Source organism: Perna viridis, chromosome 11 (assembly GCF_037379345.1).
Source record: "Perna viridis isolate PV_CMFRI_1.1 ecotype Kerala chromosome 11, ASM3737934v1, whole genome shotgun sequence".
In the NCBI taxonomy this organism is placed as follows: domain Eukaryota; kingdom Metazoa; phylum Mollusca; class Bivalvia; order Mytilida; family Mytilidae; genus Perna; species Perna viridis.
In genome coordinates, this window is record NC_142455.1 from 28,369,872 (window position 1) to 28,390,761 (window position 20,890).

The window sequence follows — 20,890 nt, forward strand, 5'->3', positions numbered from 1 at the left end:
TTCGTCAGTGAACAAATTTGCAGGCCTGGGGTGTCTGAAAAGTCATTTTTTAACACCTTGAGGGACTTTTTTTCAAATATATATATAACAAATGGAAAGAAATTGAGAATTTTGTACATCGGATAAAATATGGGAACTGAAATGATAATTTTGTGCAGAACTTGGAACAGATTTGTATTGATTACGGCAATAGTACATGCACATTATTTTGACTTTATTTGAGAGATGGGTGGATGTTAGGGGTAAGGTTGCATTACATACATTTGACATAACAAATTTTAAAAAATTTGGGGTTCTTTTGCTTGGAATTGACTTTGGTATTGCGACCATTAACCTAAAGAATGGGAAATCTATGGGAAAAACTGGATGTTCAAAGGCCGACTGTCTTTTCTGTATAGGAAACAGTTTCTCCAGTAACTTCAACAACCTTCACAGTAAGCTGACAGAATTCCCTGGTTTAGTGAAGAATGTCTGCTCAATTGACTTGTACAAGCCATGGACATTTGAAGCTTATGTCAAGATAGCCAGTGTCTGGCTTAGAGATCAGAAGTCAAAGGTAAGAGGTCAAATCTGCCTTATATATCATAGGTCAAAGTGTAGAGGTTAAATATCCTATAGGGATAAGAAATCTAAGGTAAAAGGAAATCAGTCAAATATACTTTATGGGTGAAAAAAAAGGGTGGGATAGGAGGTCATGGTTACCCAATGGATAAGATGTCTAAGGGAGTGGTAAAGTTTACTTTAAATTATGAAGTCAAAGATATGTGGTCATGCAATAGTTTGATATAGATAAAGTAATTCATATTGTGTACTAGAGGTGTGTTCCTAGTAGACTTATCAAAACTTGTTTTTCCAACTTAAAGTAATGTATTTTAGGTACCAATTCCATGGCATCCAACAAAGATGTTGGACCAGTTTTCACTGACAGCAGAGGCAATGGCTTATATGCATTTATCATCTAAAGCGGTTATTGAGAGACAGTTTTGTCACCAGAGGGAGCCTCTGAGGTTTTATTCGCCATTGACCTTTATGGAGTTTGTGCACCTATTCAGAGTTGTATCAGCATACATTGTAAAGACAGAAATTGTAAGTTAATATTTGTCATTCCTTTGTGAAGTGCAGTTCTAAATTGGATTTTCTATTTAGTAAGGAAAATCGCTAATATGTGTAAAAGAGTAAAAAAGGTATGGCTTTGTTTCTTGCAAAGTCTTTGATTTTAGTCAGCTGAAAAAGATAAAGTGGTAAATTGAAAATACTTAGATGTAGTTCATACAATATGTAAGTGACAGGGAATAATATCTGATTTTGACCAAAACACATTAATTTCAAATGTACAAGTATAAGCAGAGGAGAGCAGGCCTTTAACAAGCTGAATGAAGTGTTCATTACAATTAATATAAAGCATCAGATGCGACTGGAACATGATATCGGATGGGCTTACAGAAAAAAAGGTCGGAGAACGGAATCGAATCCAAAATAAAACTAAGCCTTTTTATTACAAATAAAATTAAAGTACAGATTTTATAAACTAAGAAAAAATTAACACAAAATGTTTCCTGTATTTAGAACTGGTACGATAAAATACTTGTTTTTAATGGACAATTGTTTACTTATCCTATCCTGACCCTTACAGCTGTCATCAATTTTTTTCAATGACATAATGCAAAAGAAACTCTGACCAGTGCTCAGTTTGTATAGATGTGATGCTCAGATGTAGGCTGTGCCTAACTCATATTAAATGTGTCATAGTAATTGAAATTAAACCTTGTTTAACAGGATTTTTAATTTCATTACAGGAAAATATTGGGAAGCATGAACAAGCATTAGGAAAGGTAAATGAAGCATTTGGAAGTATTAATGAATACAAGAGAGAAGTATCAGACCTAACACCACAATACAAGGCGGCCACGGATGAGATCAAAGATCTGGTAACCAGGGTGGAAGAACAGAAGGAACAGTATATTGCTGTAAGTATTTATCCCCTTTTGTAAACCATTTTTGGGGAGGGGTCATCATATAGTAATTAATGTTCAATGAATGTTGACGGAATTATATATTTAGGTTAGGTATCATATATGTAGATGTGAATTAAGGAATAATTAATGTTTGATGCTTGAAAGTTGAGACATTTCAACTATATGGCTTTCATGTTCAAAGTCCAGTTGGACTTTATACATTAAGGGTCTTTTGGACTTTAATTTTGTCTTCAAAGGAAGATAAATCACTTTTGCCCATCAGTCTATTGTAACTTTGAACTCATTATTAGCTCATCGTGCTAAAGGCCATGTGAGCTATTGCCATCACTTGGTGTCCATCGTCATCCGTTGTTGTTGTTAACAATTTTTCAAAACTCTTCTCCCTTGACACTACTTGACCAATTGGAACCAATCTTATTGTGAATGTTCCTTGGGATATCGTGCATATAAATGGTGTGGGGATTTTTGATCTGTCAAAAAACATGGCCGCCACTACAGGCTTTCAAGCAGGCCCTTATTTTCCTAATTTTCCTTATTTTTCAAAAGCAGCCTTATTACTATTGAAAGCAGAAGAATTCTAAAAAAAGCCCAATTTTTGTTGAGAAATTCCTTATTTTTCGAATTTTGAAATTTTTAAATAGTAATTTCCCTTTATATTGTTTGTATTAGTGGAATCTAGCTTAGTATACTTTCAGAAAATGAATATTATGATCAAATAAACACCTCAGAAGACATTTTGGTGGTCATTAGCAGTTCACAGCATTCTTTGGACCCGTACTAGTTCAATTTCTAATGGTCGAACTGGAATGCTGAATACAACTGTTGATGACAATTGACATGATCTTCTGGGTTGGTAAATAGCTTTTGTATTGTTGACTTTAGCCAGTGGTAAGTAACTTATTTTTCTTTTAGTATTATAATTGAAAAAGAAAGAATGTCATCCTTTATTTTTGTGTTAAAAGCCCTAAGAAATCATAAATTTAGCCCATATTTTATAAGAATTCGGCCCTAAAAAAGCCCTTGAAAGTCACTTGAAAGCCTGCCACTACTGAAAATAGAACATAGGGGTTAGACAGTAGTTTTTCTCATATTATATCTCCAAAACTGTTAGGTTTAGCCAAATACAATTGCTGATATGATCCTTATTATAAGGCCTACAAAAGCTCCAAGGGATCAAAGTTGTCAGACGAGTTATTGCCCTTAAAAGATGAAAAATGACACTTCTAAGACAAACGAACTGTCAAGTCCTCTTCATGAAACTATGTGCCCAAATTGTCAAATTCATGTGTTTTTTATCTGAGCCTGACTTTTTATTTTTTAGTTTTGCCTGATTCTTACAAATTCCAGTACTGAAAGAGATTATATTTTATTTCAGGCACTTGACAGGTGTAAAGATCAGGAGCAGAAAATTGAAACTCTCCAGGGTCCACTGGAGAAATTGAGAAGAGAAGCACAGACTGACTTTGACAGGGTAAATTATTTTAGCAGAATTAGGCCACTTAAACATAATTGTTAGATTCTTGTTCTTCTCCTCTGGTAGATGTTAGGCCACTCCAATATAATTAATACTCTTTCCAGCTTTCTTAAGTTAAAAGGTGCTTGATGAATGATAATAACAACATTACCAAACTTATAAATCTAAGCAGTAGCCAAAAAGAATAGTCAATAGGAATGTCCATATAAAAAATGGCAATATCAGGATAAAAATCAGCAAATTTTTGTTGGTTTTCATTTTGTTTTTATTACAAAATTTTAATGAATTAATGTTGAAGAAATGAATTGACAAGAATACCTGTATAACCCTTATGGCTAATTGTATGTTTATTGCATTGGCCTTCCATTTTGATCCTTATTAAAATAATTTGTAGAGAATCTCTATCTACCTCAGTTAAATACATTTGAAAGTTCTTGTCCATGTAAGACTAATGGAAATTGGTTACCTTTGTAAAAAAATCTATTTTCAAGTTAAATGTAACTTCAGCTTTTAAAATATTAGAATTCTATCTTCCATCTTAATTTTTTTTGTTAAATTTTATTTATGTATTACAAAACTGAAATTGTACCATTATTTTTCAATACTTGTAATAGAAACTTACAATATTTTTTTTTCAGTATATACATGTATATAAAGGTTTATATTGATGGATGTTTTATGCATTATTTCTGAACTTTCTATTTAGTCTTTCTTCAAGACATCTCCAAGGCCAGATTTTGTAGAATATTTTACTCAAACTCAATATAGGGTAAAATCTATTCATGGTTTTGATATGTTTGTGATGGCTAGAACAAAATTTGATCAGGGTTGCATATATTTTAAATGCACAAATAGAAAAAGATATTTGGTTGAAAAGTTGCACTGGAGATTTTGGGTGCAAGTTTGCATGAATGCTTGCTTTGCTTTTTGTGCTTGTATAAATTTGATACTTTTAGAAGTATTTTAGTCAAAATGCACAAATAGCAAGGTTTCAGGTTATTCCTCTTTTAGGCCACTGACCTTTGATTTTCAAAATAAAGAGATTCTAAACAATTATTTGGTTAAACTTTAAGATGTTAATATGTCTTAAAGAATTAGTACAGAGCAGAAACTCTGAATACAAATTATGTTGGAAGTAAATTTGAATTAACATTGGTGTACACATTCTGTGGAAAGGTTGCACTATTCACAGTGTTTCATGAACAAGGGACCACATTATTTTAAATCTCAGTTTTTCTTTGAATCTTTCCCCAACTCTTTAATTTTGACCAAGCAAATCTCTTATAAGTTTGTAGAAAAAAACTCAAAATTTGAGGGAAATCTTAATGAGAACTTTTATTGAAGCAGGACCAGTTATTAATCCTCTGTTTTTTGTATGTGGATTATTTTAAAATTTCACATAACCATATTGCTTGAGAGTCCATGGGTATCTCTTCAGTTTACAAGTTAAGTTTAATTTAATTTAGCTGATAAAAAAACCTTGATGGGATTTAGATGGTAACTATATGGTATGTTAATTCATAAAGTACTTGTATTCATCTTACCTGTGTTGACTACCAGTAGGATGTTTTTTTTTTGTCAGATCTGTTGCTGTATATATTATATACTTCAGCAAATTTCAAGATTTTATTTGATGAAATTGAATGTCTTCATGTTACCTAGTAATCATTATTTACATTTTAATTTTAGGTGAACCCCAATTATCAGGCTGCCCTAACAGCCCTGAATGTAATTAATAGAGCTGATTTAGAAGAAGTCAAATCCTTCAGAGAACCACCAGAATTGGTCAAATTTGTTACTAAGTCTCTATGTTTGCTTTTCAAAGTACCACAAGAGTAAGTGAATCATAGTGTAAAGACTAAACTAAACAAACTAAAACTACGAAACAAACAACAACAAAAAACAGAAGACTGAATGCAGTCTACATAAATTTCTTTGTTTTTTAAGTTGCTTCCTTTAAAATAATCTGAGGTACACCTATTAATCAGTTCTAGGAAATACTCTTGAAATTCAATTCATTTTGATCAAAGGGAGATAATTTTAACCAAATACAAATGGATCAATAAGTTACTTGTTATTCTAATTTACTCTAATTTTAGTTGGGAGAATGCCAAGTTACTTCTAATCCGTGACAACTTCATGGATGAAATGATGTTCTTTGACAAGGATCACATTCCAAATGATGTATTTGAGGAATTGAAGACTTTTGTATTTAACCCACTATTTGACCCAGATCTGGTCAAACAAGTCAGTTTGTCAGCCATGAAGATCTGTATCTGGGTGCATGCTGTTTACAAGTATGCTCACATTCACCGTAACATGCAGCCAAGACTGAGAAACTTACTTGAGCATGAAGATAAATTCACTCAGGTATGAAATTATGCCTATCAATTCAAAAAAAAGTTATGTAAATGCCATTGCTTTGATATATGAAATTAATTAAATATCGGTCCATATAAAATTTAGACACAGCCTAATCTAGAAGGGAATCATGTTAACTAAAATCACCAGGATATCGCTGAAATATTGCTGCCCGGGCGTTAAACCCCAACAATTAATCATTTTATAGAAAAACCCACCAAACAAATGATGCTTTTGGGTGCACATGTACTAGATTTTTGAGTAACAATAGTCCTTTCTGTATTCAGATCTGTACTTTTGAGAAAACCATACATTGATCTCTCAGTAAAATTTACCAAAACACAAGAATGGTAACTTTTGCAAAGTGCCAATTTCATACACAATCTGTATAATTTTTATCTCAAAAATGACAAACTCAGTCTATTTTTGTGGTCTGTAACTGTTACTGAGTTAGAAATGAAAGTAAATTTGGTGGGTTTTTGACATGCATGAATTACCACCTGTCTGATTTTTATACCAGATAAAAACTAAAAATCTAAATTAACAATTGTATTTTTACATTTTATTACAAATCTTGTTAGATGATCAGTAAACTCTAAAATGAAAATTCTGACAAAATTACAATTAACAGTGCTAGATTTACTTTACACATAATCCTTAAATTTGATAGTAATGAACTTTATATAAATTTAATATTTGATGGTAAATTTCTTCTGATCTTAAAGTATTTTTTCATACATCATATACAAAAACAAAGCATAAGTCATCCTTACTGGAACAAAATGGGAAAATGTTAGGCCATGTAAATTCAAAAAATGAATTTTTGCTCTGTTCTATCTTCCTATAGGCCCAAGCAAAATTAGGACAGTTGAGAGTAGAAGCCAATAGGATCAAGAGTGCTCTAGAGAGAGTGATAACTTCACATAAAGCTGCTGTAAAGAGGGCAAAGACAATAGAGAGACACATGCAGGTATGTTAGAGCAATTGTTTTTGAAATCTTAGCCTTCAGGTTTTATGAAACTCTTCCTTATATATAATTATTTATGTGCCAGCTTTTCATGTTACATAATCCATAACATTGCAAATCCTTATCTATAAATACATAGTTTGTTTTAATTATAATTATGAACATTCATTTTTAGCAACTTACTTCTGTAATCTATAGTTATAACTTGAAATGACAGTAAAAAGTTTTTAAGTGCTTACCTGTTAACCCTACCATTAGGAGGGAGAGTCCCACAAAATCCATGAAAATTTCTGATCCTCCCACATGCAAAGTGAAAAATTTGTGCAAGGTTTTTAGTTAAAATTACTACATTTTCTGTGAAAAATATGAGATAATTGAATTTTTACATAAAAAAATTTGCTTTTACGTAATAATCTTCCACATTAAGCAGTGTCAGTGGAGGAAAATCATCCACATGAATAACATATATATATATATATATAAGTGGATAACTGATAGTAAGTCATCATGTTTGTTGTTTATTGATAGGCTATAGAGAGGAAAATAGCAAGAGCAGTTAATCTGATGGAACACATGTCCATGCAGCATTATTTATGGAAGTCAGAGTTACGTAAGGCTCGTCGTAATGTACTTACCTCCCCTGGTGATGCTCTTATCACATGTGCCTGTGCATGTTATCATGGACCGCTAGAGGATAAGTGGAGAGCAGAGCTTCTTCATGATTGGCTAGACAGATGTAAACAGGGAAATTTCAAAATGACGAAAAAATTAGGGGAAGATGTCTTTCCATTGAGTTCAAACCTTGAGGGTCTTTTTGATGGACATAAGGAGTTTGAGACTGCGAGTAGCATGTCAAGGACTGTTACTGAAAGTAGTGTGGGAAGTGAAAGTCTGGACATGCCGTCATTGCCGGAAATTAAAACTTACAAATATCCACCTGCAGTCTACGACACAAGTAAATACTACAAGTCAGAGTTAAAGAAGCAGGAAAGTTTTGAGTATGACCAGACTCAAACTATTGAGTTTGAGGACTCAGATGACGAGGATGAGCAGAGCACTCTCATGAACAGAAACAATTTTACTCTCCAAGAAATTCTGAGTGACTTTGATGAGTTGAGTAATTGGCGACTGTCCAATCTACCCACTGACTTACATTCTATTCAGAATGCTCTGTTGGTAAGAGTTAGCTGTCACAATCGTAAACATTGTTGGCCACTATTGATTGATCCAGATAACCAAGCTGAATTGTGGGTAAAGACGATACAGAGTAGTCAGAATGTATTTTCAGAGAGAGATGTACAACAAGGCACTCCAGATGAGCTGGAAGGTAAACATTGTTTTATGAAAAGTAATCTTTTTTCACATGCTGTTAAGTCATATAAAATCGTTAGAAAATTGTTTTTTTACTGTGGTGTTGTCTTTGAATGTACCCCTGATATATATATATATGTATGTATATATATACACTTCTGTGAAGAAAATCCTTCTGTTCACCCCAAGGCATTCCTCTCAGATGTATGCCTTTATGCCTACTATCCTGCATTTTAGTATCAAGTCTTTTTGTCCAGAAACAGTAACTGTTCTCATAATCAGCCTTAGTTTTTCATTTGGTTGTTGCACAGATTGTACATGAAATTGGCACTTTGCAAGAGTTATCATTCTTGATTTGATTTGGATGATTTTAGTGGGAGATAAATATATAATTTTTTCTATGCCATGAATCTTTTTACCATAGGCAGTGTCTGAATTTTATATGGATTGGTACTTAAGACTAGTGGTCTACTTGTTTTGGCATTATTTAAAAGTAATGCTAGATTACTTTATATAGCAAGAATATTGTTGGCCAGTTATTGTTTGGTGTGTAGGATTGAAGTACTTAAATTTGCTCTTTAAGAGACTGTCAATGAAGAAACCATGCAGTTCTTATGATATGGATGACACATGGTAAATTTTGTCCCACAGATCTTTTTATACCAGTGTAATGTTTACATCATATATATGTCCAATAGTACAGAGATTTTTTTTTTAATCAACAATGGATGGTTCAGAAAATGATTTTTCAGTTCATTAAGAAAGCAACCAAATTTTGCACAATATGAATGAGTTATCTCCCTTTTCAATGAATTTCAATGCTTTCTATGTAGTTTATTTCTCTTTAACTGTATCAGTTTATCTAAAATCAACATTCAACTTTGAGTAAGAATGTTTATGGGATATGAAACAGATAAAAAAAATTGTCATGTGCCTCCCACTGTCTGATTTTTTTGTGGATGCCCTCTTAACTCTTGCAAATCTGTTTTTGCTTTTTTTTCAGGACTGCCACTACTAGACACCACTAGAAGTAAGAGTAGTTCTGGACATCTACCACCAAGCCGTGGGACCACAATGACATTCCCCTCAGATGTATATACTGATGATCGTACAGCTTCAACCAATACAATGACTACAACTGATTACACCAAGAGGTAATGGCACATGATTTTGATAAGTTTTAGTGGAGAATCCAGCTGTATTGTGTAGTTGCATATTTTTCTGGTAGAAAATCAATTGGCTGTGTTGGAAAATATTTCTAGTTATCTCTTTTGAGTTGTTTTTATTTTGGCTTTTTCTGTGATGCAATTTATCAAGGAATATGTGAACTTCTTGTTTTTTTCCCTGTTTTATACAATTATGGTATTTTAAAAATAATTGCCATTATTCTATACTTTAAAGAATAAGATTTGCAGACATATAAGTTAATAGATAAAGGTGTTACTGTTTTATTAAATATGTATTTCAGAGCTTCTGACCACAGTGTCAGAGTACATTTTCAAAATGAGCATGAAGAGTTGTAAGTTACAAATGTTCCAGAGACTCAGTATCATAGACTGTTTGGGTTTCCTGTTTTTCAGCTAAATGTTCTAACATAAGGGATAGTTTTTGTCCTGCAACTGGGTTTTCTACTATACAAATACAGGGTATCAATTAAAACATTCCTGTATGATCTTATCTCTTTTTTACCATTTTAATTTAGAACAACATCTAAAGCAGAACACAGGTAACCAGTTTTGTGGTGCTTCCTTATAAATCAGAGCATCAAGATTGTATAAAATTGTATGCTATGTCATTTTTTTTCTTCTGTGGATATTTCAAAACTACTGAAAATATAGTTGCAGGATAAAAGCAATGCATGCACATTGCCAGAAAATATCAGATTCATTTGTACTGGCTGTGAAACAGTCAGAATGAATTAGGAAACTTTGAAATTAGACTATTTCTAAAGCTTGTACAAATGTTTTTGTTATTTTCTGGAATGTATATGTAATTGTGTATGGTTTAGTTCAGTCATTTTAACTGTGGTGTATTTGGTGGAGTTTTAATTAGCTCTGGTTTTCTACTTCATTATTTTAATATAGATAATTTCTTTAAGTCTCATGATTTCCTCTCTTCATATTACTTCTTTTTATTTCATGAAAAAGGCCAATTTTACTTGTAGATTATTTTTTGGATTCTGAAAAAGATATAAATTTAGGAATTTAATATTTTTATTTGCTAAATTTTCTCATTTTAATTTAGCAAATATAAAAGTAGTGGGCTAGCTGTTCTAAAATCAAGGGCTCGTGTGTTATCACCATCTACTTTTACATCTGTATAGGCCTCAAAAATATATTCCCTTCTGGGCTTCTGCAGCCTAATGTGATTTTGAAAAATAATATTTCATATTTATTCAATTTTTCTTATTATTTAAGTTATTAGTGAAGTTGAGATTTGCATGAAAATTTAAACTGTAAGCTCCATGACAACAGAAAATACAAAAAAAAAACTTTAAAAAGTACTATTTATCATTCCCAAAACCTTGGAGATCTTTTGATTTGTAATTTAAACATTTGCCTTTTTTATTATTTGTCTAATATGACCTCTAAAATTTTACAAGTCAGTCTCTTGAAACAATTTTGCTGTACTTTTGCAGTACATTTGGACGTCACTCCCGTAACACATGGAACAGCGAGGAACTGAGACCTGTTACATCAGTGACCAACAGTTGGGAGAATTTCAGTCTCCATTCAGAACAAAACTTGGATCGTCCCAATGATAATCTTTGGATTATTGAAGCAGATGACCCAACACTGGACAGTAAAATTATCAATGCCATTGTACATGGTAGGTATGGGGTTTTCAGGGAAAATAGAAAAAAGCTTTCACAGAATTATATTTGTAGTTAACCAGCCATGGATTAACTTTTAGTTTTGTTTGTGTTTGTTTGCTTTTTTTTGTTTACTTTTGACAAAAAGTTTTAAGGGATTTATCATAGCCATCACAGATTTTTAATCAAAAATTATGGAGAAAAAAAATTCTGGTTGCATGCTTCCAATTAGAAAGTTGTCTTTATACATAAGGTGAAGTGAGTTAGTACTAAACTCTTCATTTGTACCAATTTTATCAACAAATCAAGTTTATTTAATTCATGTTGTGATGAATAAAGATGTATCAGTTCTACTTTCATGTATGTGACTTATGATTATAGAAAAGGAAAGTCATGTTCTATACATGGTCATATATTGATTTTTAATTACAGGAATTACCATACTGATAACTCATATAGAAAGGAAGCCATTGGATCCAGTCTTCCGAGGATTACTGTTGAAACATTTCTTTGTTGACAAGGAAGGAAATAAAATTATTAAAGTGGGACATTATGAGTTTAGATATCATCAGGATTTCAAACTATATCTCAGTACATCTGTACCACTATTCTTGAAAGGTAAGATATCTACTGGTAATATGATTTTAGGTTCTACCTATGAGGAACAGAGCTATTTTTACTCAAATAACAACTTTGATGATTATGCACCACTAAGTTGTTATGGGTGATGTCAAGGCCAATGGGAATATGCAAGACTTTCAAGAACATTACATTTGCAAGTTCAAACAAATACTTCTAAATTGCATACATCATTTCCGACCAATTTTCAGCTATTCATGTCTCAGACTCCTACATATAAATAGGACATTGCTGAAACTCTGTCACCAAAAGATATGTAACTGCAGACAATAATCTGGTGAAATGAGTAGAGTTTCATGTGCTGTTTTTTACTCACCAAATGTAATAATTATGGATATAATAACCGTACACCTAAAGGACATTGATTTTACATAACAAATAATATTACTAGGTTATTAATTGATGATATATTACAAGCTACAGCATATTTTTGATGTTCGGTAAAAGTTTCATTCTTTTAAGGTTTCTTGTTTCTTTGTTGTATTATCTAAATATTGTTGGGGTTGTTTTAGGCAGTATTTGACTTTCTTTATATTGATATAATTTAAGGTGATGGTCTCCACAGTATTCCAATACACAGGATGTGTGTCATTAACATGGCCCTTAGTGACGAAGCCATAATGAACCATCTCCTGAGTGAGACTATGAAGGTTGAAAAGAAAGAGTTCGAAGGTCAAAAAAGGTCAAATGAAAATGACATCATTCTTCACAGACAGAGGCTGGCAAAGGAGCATGTAAGTATATGTGTAGTGAGCAGTTGGTGAATTGTATGACACCATACCATAACAACTACCTTCCAGGTCTGGTAATACTGTGTGCCTCCTGTTATGCTTCTGTTTTAAGCATTCAGGAAATTGGAAATACAGTGATGAGTCTGGTAATGTTTCCTACTCAAGTTACCTGCCTCTAAATTTCTGTTTATGTTACTGTGAAAGTACTGTTGTTCCTGGGCTACCAATTTTCGCTGTTTTCTTGGGTAGGCAAAACCAGGAAACCCAACAAAAAGGAGATTTACATTGATGTGTATATTGAAAACCTCAAAACCAGGAATTCAAGAATCCACAAACTTGTATTTCTTCCCTAATCCAAAAAAATTTGTATCCAGGAGTTAAAGTACTTTCTCAGTACTGATGGAAAAGGAAATAGACATTTAAACGTAGAGAAGGCAGTGGAAAGGTTGTGTTGAGAAGACAAATACCCCACCAGAATGCAAAAAAGGTGGTCAAAGGCAGTTTTCAGGCCTTAGTGAATGGCAAAAAAATTACCTACATCAGGAGTGTACTTTGACTGGCCCTTGAAACTATTATTCTGGTACGACAAAAAAGATTTATTTCATGCAATTTTTGTCATTAGTCTTCTTTTTTTTTCACTGACATAAATTTGCAAATTTGATTTTGTATTTTTAGTTCCTAAGAATAAGAAAAAGTAAGGTTACAATTGAAAGTGTCTAAACTTTTGTAAACATTTTTTTGTTAACAAATTTCACATGTCAGAAGAGTTCAGAGAAGCATGTAATTGATCTATCACTCACTGTAACATGTTTATTTTTCTTTACAGGAGCTTATCAGAGAGAAGACCCTAAACTTAGATGGACCATTATTGGAGGACCAAACAATGCTCAACTCTTTACTGGCATGCCAAGAAGAGATTACAAAGAACAAACAAATCCTGGAAGAAACACGCTACATGGGTGACCACCTTGAGGAAAAGTTTGCACACTATCGTATTATGATAACACACATTGCTGTACTGTATAACATGATTAAGAGGATGTGTGTCCTACACCCGTACTACTATCTGCCATTTAGTAAATTTGTCGAGATCTTCAGTGGTATCATAAAGAGCAGGGATAGAGGGAAAGGTAGCATTGGTGAGTTTGGTTGTTAGTCAGACCATGTTTATGGTGTTAGGACAACATTTTTACATTAGAGAGCTTATTTGTCGGAATCAGTTCTCATGGTCTGCGAATATTATTTTTGGGATCTAATATTTTCAAAATTTCAATTTTTTGGATGTCTAACAATTGAGCAGAAAGGAAATTTGAGAAAAGAAACAAATTTGATTGAAGTAAGAAATGAGTAATAAATATTTATATATTGTATTAAATTTTCTTTAACTTGTGGATAATGAAGTTTATTAATATTCAGGGTGTTTACTTGTCTGTCTTTTACAGTTATACTTATTTGGTAGAATGTATTTTCAAGAGCAAATTGTTGAATTTCATTTTTATATAAAATTATTTATTATTTGGAGACCAGAAAATTTTATAAGTTGTTACAAGTCTCTTGAATGTATGGACTCTTGGTTATTGATGATTATGTAATACAAATTTACTGATTTTTTTCAATATGGCAATGAGTAATTGTATATAATTAATTATCTAACAGTTGAAATGCCAGATGGCGTAAAGGTCCAATGGCCTAGGCCAATACTATCAGCTGCAAGTAGTACAGCATCTGCTCCAACTGATAAGTTGGTTACAGAAAAAGTAGCTAATGATTTGGAGAAGGTTAAAGTGAAAGACAAATCCCTTATTGATGCTTGTGGTATGACGAACAAAAAGTGTTCTCCATCATGTTTCACTGTTCCCTTAACACTTTATTTTGTTTAACATTTAATTCAGTTTCAGGTCAAATTGTTGCCAACACAGTTGAATGGCATTTGCATGCTAATTTGTTTTGAAAACCCTGTTCACTATTTTACACTTTTCATTTTGAACTGACGGTCATCTCCTGAATTTTTTCTGTTTCTTTGTACCATAATACTCTGGAACCACACCTTACAATTTTACAAATCTAAATACTTCTTCTCACTGTAATCACTTAAAATTCAATTTCCATTTTTCATTTTGTTTGAACCCACCTTTCTGCATATGCATGGGATGAAAATAATTTTATTAGAAAATTGGATGATTTTAAATTTAATTCAGCAAAAAAAATTCTGATGAAATGAAAATAACTCACTGTTATTTTGGACTATTTTAAAAATTTGACAAATACTTAGGTCAGATATCTTATTAATATTTTATTTGCTTAGAAATATAAAAAAAAAAAAACTTTTTTCAATGTAGGAGCACCACAGGCCAGAGCTCAAGAGCTAGCGGATGCAGGATCATCTGCCATTTTTAAATATGTCTCTCAGATGATGTTTGAACAGCACTTCCTATTGCTACAGTTACTGGTTTCCATGGAGAGACTGAGGATGTCTGGGAAGGCATCCACAAAAGAACTTAGTCTATTTATAAACAATTTTGACAAGCAAGGTATAGATGAAATGGCTTTGATGGACAGCAAGCCAACATGGATGGCTGGACAGGTGTGGTATAGTACTATCATTGGAATTTTTTATGTCTTTTTTTGTGATTTCCAACATAACATTATGATTATATGCCTATTGTGTAAAAGACATATCATGGAATGCAGTTGTGTGTTTATTTGGTCCACATTATATGATAACTTTTTGATGCTATGGGTATGTTTTTTTGGTCCACATTATATGATAACTTTTTGATGCTATGGGTATGTTTTTTGGTCCACATTATATGATAACTTTTTGATGGGTATTTTTTATCATTGTATTATGTATTTGATTCCTTGTCCTCCTATTTTAAAATGTAATTGTTTATAAGAGTCAGGCAAAATGGAAAAAATCAGAAACATGCATGTCAAAACCCCATTGTTCTGACAGTGCAATATCACTCAAGGATACTTTCTCTCTTTGAAAAGACCATTTTTTGATCTCAGCATCACTGTCCTTGTTCAGAAATTTTTCAATAGAATGTTAGAAAAATGAGGTTTTGACAATGTTATCTGCCCTTCAAATGTTCATTTTTAGTGCATTTCAATGAAATTATAACTCAATTTCCCAAAATGGTATGGAAAATATTGTCTTTTTCTCCTGATTCTGATGGTGCAAATAGTCAAATTACACATTCAAAATGGTGGGTTTTTCTATACCATGTTTCACCCACTGCTTGATTCTTACAAAGACTGACATTTAATGATTTTAGAGTAACGGGGCATGAAAGGTCAAATTTGCCAGATGGTCATACATATTTTACTTCAGCTTAAAATGTTTCGGTGTTATATAGTTAGGCCTTATATACATCATGCTGTTTTAGTTTGTAAAAGAAAATGTCCCTATTATTCACTTTTAGCCCCGTGCAGGTCCGGGTGTCAAAAGAATAGGCCTGCAGCAGCGCTAAGCTTGTCGTGAAAGGCGACTAAATAGTGCTCAGAACCCTAGCCAGAGGCTAGGGCGCTCTGCCCAGAGAGCAACTGGGATGTGTGCCCCAGGTGGTGGAATGGGGTACCCCTGGTGTGTTACATGCTGGGGTTGTCAGGCTATGATACGGAAAACCTGACCACAAACCATAGTGTTGGGAAAGATGCCACGTTCCTCGCACGTTAAAGAACCCTACTGTGTTATTCTCCCAGAGTAGGAACCACAGGGCTCCGCCACAGGAGGCTAAATTGCCCGACCCTACCCACCTCTCCCTATTTCCAGTGGCAATCAAAATTGGTCGACCCCATTGCCCTTGTGTCCCATCCCTTTTTCATTTCATCATTATTTTATGTTCATTTTATCATCAATTTCATGTTCATCGTCTGAATATAGCTGAAATATTGCTGCTCGGACGTTAAACTCCAACAAACAAACAAACAAATTGTTCAATTTCACAGATATGGATAGACTGTTTAGTGTTAGAACAACTCCATCATTGTTTCCATGGACTGAGAAAGTCACTGATACAGAACAGTCTACAGTGGCAAGAATATTTCCAGGTATACTTTTAAAGTTGAATATCATTAATTTCTTGTGTGCTCTGTATAAAAAAAATACATTTCTTACTTTTATGTGTTGTATGAAAAAAAAACATAATCTTCAGAATGATATATATATTTTGTTTATCATCTGACTAAAGATGTAGGGCATTTAACTTGATTGGTGTTTTTTACGTAAGTACAGTAGAGGTATCTCAAGGGAACCAAGATTTGAGTGGAAATCAAAAGAACATATACCAAGGGTAAAAACTAGACAGGGAAAGTAGACAGACATGACAAAGAACATGAAATAACCAAAATAATATGTACAAAGAAACAAAAGTAGATGAGGAATCTGGTTTACACTAAAAACCAGGAGCAATGACCAGGTGCACCATTAGGGTAAGCGTCCTCTGCTTTTCTAGTAACACCATCAAATATATATCTGTCACATTTAATTTTTTAGTGTGCGAACATGGATTTTTTTAAAACTTATATACATCTCTTCAGCATGATTTTTGTGCCTTGTGTGTGACTTTCCTAAAAAATTTCCTGAATAGGCTTGGGCATCCATGTTCTTTGTACACATTTCTTCTTGTCTAATAGTCAACTTTTTTCATAGTAGATATGTAGACTCATACCTGATGTTATAATGTTATTTTTTAGCATCCAATAACTATAATGAATCCAGTACCAGGTCTTACAATGCAGGAGCTATCTGTCTTCCAGAAATGTATTCTGTGGAAAATATGTGTACCCCATAGGGTAAGAATTTACATTAAAACACACCAACCTCTAAAATATCAGATATCAGTTATGTGAATTTACTGGATAATAGTTACAAAAAAAATCAATTTTTTTTACCATCTCTTAAATGTTAAAATCCTTATGTGCTTGGAAATCAGATATGATGACTACCTATTTATCTATTGTTTAAGTTAAATTTTTTGGAAGAAGTTTATATTTCATTTTCCTACTGGACACTTTTTTTTCATTTTACCATTTATGGTTCTTTTTCATTTTATACCAATACATCTGATTTCACCAACTTTTAATTTTCTGTTTACCTATTTAAACTGAATATTTATGATTTCTTCAATTACAAAGTTTAAGAAAGGTTTTTTCTAAATGTCTATCTTTTTTCCTAGTTGTGTGAACTAGCTAACTGTATGACTCTGTATGAGATGGGAAGTGTACGTAGTTTACCAGATAACTACAACATCCGGGACGTCTACTCCTATACAGACAAGACTACTCCTGTTGTCTTTGTAATGCCAAACTCAGTACATGATAAAAGGTCAAATTCTGGAACAAGAGGTTTGTAAAATTATTTCACAACTTCTAATAAGTAGGTCACTTACATGTATTTCTGGAAAAAAAATTGTTTTTGCTTGGTTTCTTTTTTTCTTTTTGGTTTTTGTTGTTTTTGTTTTGGGATTTTAGCAATGCCTCCATCACATTGAGTGATGGTATAGTTCTCACAGTTGATGTTTATACATGTAGAATAACAGCTGATTTGAAGGGAAATAAAGGAATACTAGTCAGTCCTAAAGGGCAAAATGTTATCTCAATGTTTTTCTTCTTCAAAATCACATATTGTTGTCCTTGGCAGTTTCTTAAAGGAGATAGACCTAGGGTAAGGAACGTAACTCCTGAAATCAGTGATATGTTTGTATCATATTCAATTTCACCAAAGCCTTTTAAACTTTCCTCTGAAACAGAATGAAATCAGTTCAAGTTACTTTGATGCTTACATGAGATTGATGTGAACTGGTGAATACAAACATTTCAATGATTTCTAAGAAATTTGTCCCTTACTCTAGGTCTACATCCTTAATATTTGGTATGACAGCAGTTTGAAAAATAAAAGTGCCAGCCAGTAAAAGTAAAGTGAAAACGTGAGATATGGTAGGAAAATCAATGTAAGATAATTTCATGGATCATTTGTTGAAATGTCTACCCATTTGATTACCAAGTCATGATTTCGGTTACAGGTTACTCTTATGTAAGTCCTACTCATGAAGTAAAGAGGTTGGCCAAGGAGGTAGGGATGGAGGGTAAAGTCCGTGTGATGAACTTTGGTGTCCCTGGACAGATGTGTGAGGTCAGACATGCCTTAGAGGACTGTCTGCAGAATGGATACTGGTTACTGTTACAGAACTATCACCTCTCAGAGGAACCAGAGCAAGAATTTTATAGATTGTTGAAGGTAAGTTTAAGAACTGCATTTACTTTTTTATGGCCTTTTCGTTTTCAGTTCCCTTGCAGCTCACACTTGAACTGCAATAAAACTTTGTTTTCAATGAAGCTACACATTCAACCAGAGAATCATGCACACTTCAAATGCCTTGGTTTTTTGGGGGCTGATTTTGAGGTTTACTGAACTTACTCCTTTGCTATGGAATATCAAAAGCATGACAGTGTTTCCATTTTGCATGATTTGTGCATAAATTGTAATGAAGAAGGACTGTGATTTTATATTTTGTTACAGGATATAGTGTACAGTAAATGGAAAGAACAGGAGAAGAAGAGACAGAGATCAGATGTCTCAGATGATGGGACAAGTCTCATCTCATTCTCAAGGAATATTGAGGATGATGATCTCAATATACATAATACATTCAGACTATGGATCACAACTCAGGCAGAAAGTGGCAGACTCATCCCTGGTAAGTCTATTTGTGTGGACGTATTTAAAACTTGTAGCATTTTGTTCCCTTTTGCCTATCACAAAGGGGTTCTTTGATGCCCTCTTTTCCTTTACATGAAATATTTGCTAATGGACAATAAACTACTATCAACCAATCAATCATTCTGTAATGATATTCAGCGGCTTGGAACAAATCTGAATACATATCCTTGGCCCAATATCTTAGATGTGCAAAACGCATTTGGATTTGGACTTTCACGGTGAAACGTTGACATATAACTTGTATGTATTTCAGGTGTGCTGGTTCAGTATGGTATAAAGGTTACATGTGAAAAGACTGGCAACTTTAAATCTATCATCCAGAAATCATACAGGAGTGTGGCCTTCCTTTTGCAGAACTGGAAAAATATGGCTGACAATGTAAGTCGATAGGATATTAATGCCTCATCAACAATCACTAGGGGAATATAGCCAAAATATTGGTTTCTTAATTCTTCTATGACATATCAGTTTTTTTTAAATAATTTTGCTTGTTTTCTAAAAACTTTGACCATGTATTTCTTTTGCTATGTCTTATTCCATTTTACGGCATACAATGTTGTCATGAATCCCATTATCAGTATGTTACCTTATAATCTCTTCTCGTCAGACCACCAATAAACAGTCAAAGATCATGCCACTTGCTCTTCTGCACTCCATGCTACTTCAACAAAGCTTTTATGGTCGCAATGCTTTCATCAATGATCACCACTGGACTCTAAGTGATTTGGCAATGGCAGTAGATGTTTTTAAGAAAGTGAAGTCAAAATGTCCTTCAAATACTGAGAAGATTACAGACATGGTTGCCAAAACCTATGCTGACCATTGTACTGATAGTACCGATGCTAGGGTGGTTAAAGCTCTCGTTTGTATACTTGCTGAATATGCCTCAGGCAAGCAGGTGGGAGACAACATTTTTTTTATAAATATTTTTTTGTAATTTATCTGTGACACATTAATTATCTTGCTTTAAAGAAAGGCAATCATATATGCCCATTTTGTTTGGCAAAAATTTTACCTGTAAGATAATTTCCTAATAGCATAACATATACATGTATTATATATTTCCTGCAGTACATTGTTTTTGTTTTCTTCCTACAGGCTTTCAATTGTGAAAAATAAAGAAATTCCAACTTATCAAAATCCTTCCATGAAAAATGTTCACCACAAAAAATATCCTTGATTTAAAAACAAGTACTATCTTAAGATAGCCGACGCAGTAAAATTTTGTTCATTTTACTTCTAAATTTCTACATTTCTTTAAAACAAATAACACATTGCACGTAATTTCGAAATTTCGATACAGTTTTTTCGAACGCAATTTCAAATTTTCGATAGTTTTTCCCAACACCACTAAGTTAGCAGTATTTGGCCAATCGGGAAATGTGATCAGGTGACTACTGTTTCCATAGGAGAGCATCCTTAAGGTCAAAGGGTAAAAGACAAAACTATATGGACTGCGTCAGAGAAATGTAATTAAGCTCAAGCATAGGAAAAATGTGGTGTTATAATTCAACTTAAGTAAATTTATTCCCTTTTAGCTTCCTTCTGAGACTACATCTGATGGTATAACAAACTTGTTGACAATGCTACTAAAAGATACTGGTGAAGAAAACTTTACAATTAAGAAAGCTGTAGATTCATTGGATGAGATTACAGCAAAGGATTATGGTCTACCAGATTCTGCCGATACCGATGTTACCCACGCTCAAAGCAGGTGAGTTGATTTTACTACCTTTAGGCATATATATTTTTTTATGTTTTGGTGAGCTATAGGTTTTTAATTTCTGAAAATATATATCCAAAAGAGGATCTGACCTTAGAGTTCCATTGTTATATTTTTGCTTTCTCATTTACGTTTTTTCTCTATCTTTTAAATCAAATAGTAAGTACTTACC

General features: G+C 33.1%; 1 protein-coding gene across 1 annotated transcript in view; it reads left to right on the forward strand.

The window, feature by feature from the left end:
* The window catches only part of LOC148603607 (dynein heavy chain domain-containing protein 1-like), a 104,238-nt gene that overhangs the window by 71,794 nt on the left and 11,554 nt on the right, over positions 1–20,890 (forward strand). Inside the window, exons 77-100 of the mRNA XM_088553740.1 lie at positions 399–556; positions 877–1,086; positions 1,797–1,967; positions 3,352–3,447; positions 4,157–4,219; positions 5,140–5,285; positions 5,550–5,820; positions 6,659–6,781; positions 7,307–8,105; positions 9,093–9,243; positions 9,558–9,608; positions 10,728–10,918; positions 11,334–11,519; positions 12,090–12,274; positions 13,098–13,410; positions 14,611–14,855; positions 16,223–16,324; positions 16,970–17,068; positions 17,452–17,620; positions 18,298–18,512; positions 18,795–18,972; positions 19,249–19,373; positions 19,603–19,893; positions 20,534–20,709. Coding sequence (XP_088409866.1) covers positions 399–556; positions 877–1,086; positions 1,797–1,967; positions 3,352–3,447; positions 4,157–4,219; positions 5,140–5,285; positions 5,550–5,820; positions 6,659–6,781; positions 7,307–8,105; positions 9,093–9,243; positions 9,558–9,608; positions 10,728–10,918; positions 11,334–11,519; positions 12,090–12,274; positions 13,098–13,410; positions 14,611–14,855; positions 16,223–16,324; positions 16,970–17,068; positions 17,452–17,620; positions 18,298–18,512; positions 18,795–18,972; positions 19,249–19,373; positions 19,603–19,893; positions 20,534–20,709 — 4,714 coding nt within the window. The remainder of the gene's footprint in view (positions 1–398; positions 557–876; positions 1,087–1,796; positions 1,968–3,351; positions 3,448–4,156; positions 4,220–5,139; positions 5,286–5,549; positions 5,821–6,658; positions 6,782–7,306; positions 8,106–9,092; positions 9,244–9,557; positions 9,609–10,727; positions 10,919–11,333; positions 11,520–12,089; positions 12,275–13,097; positions 13,411–14,610; positions 14,856–16,222; positions 16,325–16,969; positions 17,069–17,451; positions 17,621–18,297; positions 18,513–18,794; positions 18,973–19,248; positions 19,374–19,602; positions 19,894–20,533; positions 20,710–20,890) is intronic.